Source organism: Macaca mulatta, chromosome 10 (genome assembly GCF_049350105.2).
Source record: "Macaca mulatta isolate MMU2019108-1 chromosome 10, T2T-MMU8v2.0, whole genome shotgun sequence".
In the NCBI taxonomy this organism is placed as follows: Eukaryota; Metazoa; Chordata; class Mammalia; order Primates; family Cercopithecidae; genus Macaca; species Macaca mulatta.
In genome coordinates this window covers 98,059,142-98,065,852 of record NC_133415.1, presented here as the reverse complement: position 1 = coordinate 98,065,852, position 6,711 = coordinate 98,059,142, and the positions used below count along the sequence as shown (strand labels likewise).

General features: G+C 39.6%; 1 protein-coding gene across 1 annotated transcript; it reads right to left on the bottom strand.

Annotated features, from left to right (window-relative positions):
- Positions 1-464: 464 nt before the first annotated feature.
- SEMG2 (semenogelin 2) lies at positions 465-3,051 on the bottom strand. Its single transcript, NM_001168654.1, is given in 2 exon segments — positions 465-2,509; positions 2,752-3,051. Coding segments are annotated over 2 exon segments (2,121 nt in total). The 5' UTR covers positions 2,828-3,051.
- Between the last annotated feature and the right edge of the window lie 3,660 nt (positions 3,052-6,711).

Here is a 6,711-nt window from a genome sequence, read left to right as displayed (position 1 = left end):
CATTCATGTACATGCAGAAAGAAAATGTTAACTGCTGTAGTATTTCATACTATATGAGAAAGAATTTGAGGTTTACTAATCTAAAGTATAAGAATTGACAAGAGTATACCATAAACTCATAAATATGCATATATAGTCAGTGCATGTTCAAAAAAACCTTTAGCAGGTAGGCATGTATAAAAATATTGTTGAAGAATACTCAATTAAGAATAGGAATTCTAGGACCCAGTGATAGTCCAAGCATCCTTCCCTGCCACTACCATGTCCTCTACTCACCAGGAAATGGTGTTCATCTTCCCACCACTTGTAATACAGCACTTCTATTGATGTGAATAATGGTTATCAGTCCTACCATGTTCCTGGAGAGTCCCCAACTTTGGGACAGGCACCTCTCCTACTTGGTAAGAAAAGAAAACTTACCTTGTTATTGGTCCAACTTTTCAAGTGGTTTCTAAGCAATAGGGCTATGTAGATATTGGATTTCTGTCTTCATTATATTGTTGTGTCAAAAGATCATCATAGGCAACTTCGTGCTCTATATTTACAGTATTATGTGCCCCACTGAATTCCTGTTGGTATCTGCCTTCTTGTTCATGACTGAGTAGGTCTTGTTCTCTATCTGCAGATTTACCAGAATTTCCTTTTGCATTTTGGCCAGACCATTGACCTTGATTAGGATTTGGTGTCTGGATTTGAGACTTGCCTTCTACTAGCTTTTCAGTTTGGAAAGAAAGACTGCTTTGGGATACGTCTTTCTGAATGCTCTTTCCTCCATAGTTGAGTTGTCTTTCTTCTGTACTTGAAGATTGGTATGCTATTTTATTTTCCTTATGGCCATGCTCTTGATCTTGACTAGGAATTGTTACCTGGTTTTGAGACTTGCCATATATTTTCTCTTCAGTTTGGATAGAAATACTGCCTTTGGATACACCTTTCTGTATGCCTTTTTCTCCACTATTGAGTTGTCTTTCTTCTGCACTTGAAGATTGGTATGATATTTTATTTTCCTTATGGCCATGCTCTTGATCTTGACTAGGAATTGCTACCTGGTTTTGAGACTTGCCATGTATTTTCTCTTCAGTTTGGATAGAAATGCTGCCTTTCGATACACCTCTCTGTATGCCCTTTTCTCCACTGTTGAGTCGTCTTTCTTCTGTACTTGAAGATTGGTATGATATTTTATTTTCCTTATGGTCATGCTCTTGATCTTGACTAGGAATTGTTACCTGGTTTTGAGACTTGCCATATATTTTCTCTTCAGTTTGGATAGAAATGCTGCCTTTGGGTACACCTTTCTGTATGCCCTTTTCTCCACTGTTGAGTCGTCTTTCTTCTGCACTTGAAGATTGGTATGATATTTTATTTTCCTTATGGCCATGCTCTTGATCTTGACTAGGAATTGTTACCTGGTTTTGAGACTTGCCATATATTTTCTCTTCAGTTTGGATAGAAATGCTGCCTTTGGGTACACCTTTCTGTATGCCCTTTTCTCCACTGTTGAGTCGTCTTTCTTCTGCACTTGAAGATTGGTATGATATTTTATTTTCCTTATGGCCATGCTCTTGATCTTGACTAGGAATTGTTACCTGGTTTTGAGACTTGCCATATATTTTCTCTTCAGTTTGGATAGAAATGCTGCCTTTGGGTACACCTTTCTGTACACTATTTTCTTCATGGTTAGGTTGTCTTTCTTCTGTGCTTGAAGATTGGTATGATCCTTTATGTGCCTTCTGGCCATGCTCTTGATCTTGATTGAGATTTTTTGTCTGGTGTTGATTCTTGTTATATACTAGGAGCTCATTTTGGGTAGTAAAAATGTCTTTGTATCCATGTTGGAGTCTGTGTTGATGTGCAGGATGGAGTGAAGTTTGTAGTTTACTTGAATGTTCCTCTCTCACTTCAAACACATTTTGGTAATGCCCTTTATTTCGATGAGAATTTTGAGTCTCACGTTGTTGTTTGTTTTGTTGTTTGTTAGCTACTAGCTCTTCAGTTTGGAGAACATAATTGGTTTGGGATCCACCTTGTGTTCTACCTTTTTGTGCACCAGAGGCTGAAGCTTGTTCTTTACTTAGTCCACGAAACCATAGCCTTTCTTCTGTGTTTGAATATTGACGGAATATTCCCTTTCCAGATGGGCTATTCCCCTGATCTTGAGAAGGATTTTGTGTCCCGTGATGAACTTGGCCTCCTTTACGATGTATAACTATCAGATGAAAATGACGTTTTGGTTTAACACGGCCTCTGCCTTTTTGTTTATAATTGAGCAGTCTTTGACGTCTACGTAGATGTTGTTTTGATTTTGTTGTTTTATGTTGGGCATTCAAATAATATTGCTGACTTTTTCGGGTCCGGTCATGATCATTGGCATCTACATGATATGTGTGTTGAATAGAAAAACTGCCTTTGGATTCAGTATGTTGTTTGTCTTTTTGTCCAGAATAGTGCTGGCTCCTATGTCTATGTGGAAATCGGGAAGATCCACTTGATAATTGGCCTTTTGATCCACCTGGTAATTAATAATAGAAATATATGCATTCATTATCTCCAAAGCTCTCTTGCAACTCTTACCTCCCACCTTTTCCCAACAAATTACTGATATTTCCAAAAGCCTACAGCGTTGGGTGGAGAAAAATCAATTTTCATCAAGGAGAAGAATCTGTGCCTGAACAGGTTACTGTTTGCACCCTGAATACCCTTAGAGGCCATTCTTTCTGAGTAGCTTTCCCAAGGCTTACCCTCTCCACTCACCTTTTTGTCCCATTACAGCTGCTTGCTTCTCCAAGATAAGGAGCAGGGAAAGGACAAAGAGGATGATGGACTTCATTTTGCTTGAAAAATCTTGTCTGAGAACGGAATGGATCTCTTCATTTATATGTTCCTTGAGTGGGTGTGCCATGGGTGGAGCTGAAATGTCAAAAGGCACTGCCCTTTCATAGCTTATTAGTAAATGCCAACTTCCTCGCCACTGCTCAGTGGGGGATAATGTCAAAGTCCCCAGGGACTTAGCAAGGGGACATAATGTCAAAGGCAATTTTTTTTTGCTTCCAGCATCCCCAGCAAAATTTTATCGGTCCTTGTATATCATCAAGCCAGATCGCTTGCATTACACAGAAGACATTCAGTCCGGAGTAGGAAGGAGACTAGCTTCAGGTTACAAAAGTAACTGGTGGCTGACTATGCCTTCATATTCTAAATGGGTTTCCTTTCTGATGCCATCACTTAAATACTCAATTTAGGTATAACTCTGTACTTCATCTTGTTTTAAAATAATCCTGAGATGCATTCTGTTTTACTTGAAAAGGAGCAGTCATAGAAGTAGAATGACACAGAAGAGAAAGAAACTTTATGGAAGGCAAAGAAAAAAAGTTTCAACAAATAAATGAGGCACACCAATGTCAAATGTATCTGTGAAGTTCATCACAATAAAGACTGACATGTGTCAAAAGCTTTCTAATGTCACTCACTGCTAGTAATGTTAACGAGAGATGAATACGCTTGTGTTGGGTTGTCAGTTGAAGGATGGAGTCCAGCTGAAACCATCTCAAGAAGTCTGATTTCATGGTAGAATGACAGTTGAGGCTGTATCTGGAGGGTGAGGCAAGCTCCAGAGATTTTTTGAAAGGATGAGAAAAATTTAACATGTTTTTATGATGATAGGAACAACTGTTGGAAAAAGAAGTAAGAATGTTGGTTTCCAAATTGGATTATTTGATGATATCTACCTAAACGGCAAAATATATTTTTTAAATAAAAGCATTTCATACTTCTGTAATAAACTGCTGCACCCTCCAACAGACTGTGAGAAATATTTGCTACCTTCAATGGATTAAATAATGTATTGAGAGTGGAGCTAAAGCTAAAATTTTTACCTTGAGTGGAAGCATAGGATTTTTTTGCTTTTGTTTTGTTGTGGTGTGTTGTTTTGTTTTGTTTTTTTGCAATTGTGAAAACTTCCTGAAAAATCCAAGGAAGGATTTTTTACTTTGACTGAAAAGGTACTTGTTATGAGCAGACCACAGGAGAAGCAGCAACATTTGAACAGTGACCCTGTATGCATTCAGAACACTGTGGAGGGTAGTTCTGGAGAAATGATGGCTTGAAAACTTATTTTCAATTATTCTCTCTTAAAATCCTAACCTTCCTGTAAGCAATGCTATATGGAAGGGGAGAAGGGAAAGGCCAGCCATAGAGAAAAATGCCATGCCATCAAACACAAAGCATGTGAGCTACATGGTTTCTCTATGAGCCACTCTGAGATCTTACCAGTTTTATCTGTTTGCCCTAAGGGCAGTAAGTATTTGCTTATGGCAGGGACCCCAAAAGAGAAGAGTAAAGTTTTCCTGGACACAAATTTATTGCTATACCTGCTAATCACTATAATCTTCCTTACACTTCCCTTAAGGAAATACCAGGAACTGTTCTGTTGCAAGATTACCAGAACAAAGTAGAGTCTGAAATATTAATCTTACTTATGGATCAAAAACAAAACTTTCAACTAATCTAGTGTCCAAAAGATACAGATAAAACAAATGTGCACAAGATATGCAAAAACAAAGCAGGAAAATGCAAACCGGGCATAACATGTGATTATGATACTCATATCATGATTGGGTTTAATGAAATTTGAAAAAAAAGCATTTCAAAATAAAAAATAAATCTATTGATAAAGATGAAAGCAGAAATCGGTAATTTGGAAAGCAGAATCATGGTATAGTGCTGCATACATCTTAGATGTGGTATCATGATTGGGAAAATATCAAATGATAAAAAAAAGGAAAAAATAGTAGAATATTTTAAAGTTCACCAAGTAGGAGAGAGGCCACTGAACTTGACACAACTTATATGCCCCTGTGGCAGCAGAGTGGCTATATGTCCACACTGAGTACCTGAGAAATAGCCCTGTAACACCCTCTCCCTCCCCAGACACATCCGTGGCCTGCCCAGTGGCCCTGTGCTCCCAATAAGAGCTTGAGAAACAGACTCACAAGCTCCCGTGCTGGACATGACACCACGCTGGCCCAACTGCCAAAAGCCCATTTCCCAAACCTGAGAAACAGCCCATGGGCCACCCCTAGTGGGCATACCCAAGCCAGCTGAGCAGCTATGTGGTCATGTCCCAGGTCTGAGAAACAGTCTCACAGACTGCCTCTTGTGGTCACACCTGAAGGACAACCAAGAAGCTCCGTGCCTGCACCCTAAGCCTACAAAACGTCTTCTTGGGCCACCCCTTACAGAAATGCTCAAAGCCTAGCCACGCAGCCATTCAGCTGTGTCAAGTGCCTGAGAAACAGCCCTCTTTCCTCTCTTACCCCCTTCCTCTTATAGGCCATCCAATCAGCCTTACACCCACATCTTGGGCCTGAGAAAAAGCCCAGTAGACTGACCCTGGTAGACATGTCTTCAGACCAGTTGAGCTTCTGTACTTCCATGTCCTGAGACCAAGAAACAGCTTCACAGGCCACCCCTCGCCTGTAGTCACGCACACTGACTGAATAAACATGCGCCCATACTTCCAGCCAGGATAACAGCACTCTGGCCCCAACGCCATTGAGTCATACCTTAATTGAATCACCTACCACGTGGATGCACACACCCCTAACCTGAGAATTAGCACTGGAACCACAGCACTGGCAAAGCCATGCCACTGTAGCAGCACACTCTCTCAACTAGGGCGCTGAGAAACTCTCAATTGGCACAAGTGTGGATTATAGGTGAAGAAACTATGTGGAAATAATACTGCTACATATACCTACAACAAAACCCAACAAACCCAAATGAACTAATACCTAAAGATCCATTCATAAAAATAAGCTTTCTCTTATGAAATCTACTCCATAAAATTGGAAGAGGCAACTTTTCCATCAGATGCATAAAATAATGGCAGAAAAGTTCTTGCATCTTGGCAGAGAGATAGAAATCCAGGTCCAGGAAGCTATAAGAACCCTAAATAATTCAACCTAAACAGGTTCTCTCCAAGGCACATTTTAATTGCATTGCTAAAAGTCAAAGACAAAGATTTTTAAAAGCAGCAAGATAAAAATGTCAAGTCACATATACGGTAATTCCCATTTGACTAACAGAATTTCTCAGCAGAAACCTTACAGGCCAGGAAAGAATGGTATAATATACTCAAATTACCAAAAGAAAAAAATTATCAGCCAGGAACATCACACTCAGCAAAGATATCCTTCAGAAATGAAGGAGAAATAAAATCTTTCAGAGAGAACAAAAATTAAGGGAGGAGGGTGGCAGAACAAGATGGTGGAATACAAGGCTCCAATGATCCCCTCCGCCCCCAACAAGGTCGCCAATTTAACAAGTATCTGCAGAGAAAGAGCACCTTTATAAGAACCGAAAAATCAGGTGAGCACTCACAGTGACTGATTTTAACTTTATGTCACTGAAAGAGGCACTGAAGGGGTAGGAAAAACACTTGTATCATGATGCCACCCCTCCTTCATCTCCCGGTTGCAGGTATAGGGCACAGAGCATTTCTGTGCACGGGGTGAGAGAAAGCACAGCAATTATAAGTTAAAAAGTGGCACGAATGAAGTTAAAGTAGAGAGTCTTTATTAGTTTTCTTTCTCGTTTGTTTGTTTATGGAAGCAGTGTTAAGTTGTTATCAGTTTAAATAATGGGTTATAAGATAGTATTTGTGAAGTGTGAGTCTTCCAACTGTGTTCTTCTTAGTCAAGATTGTATGGCTAT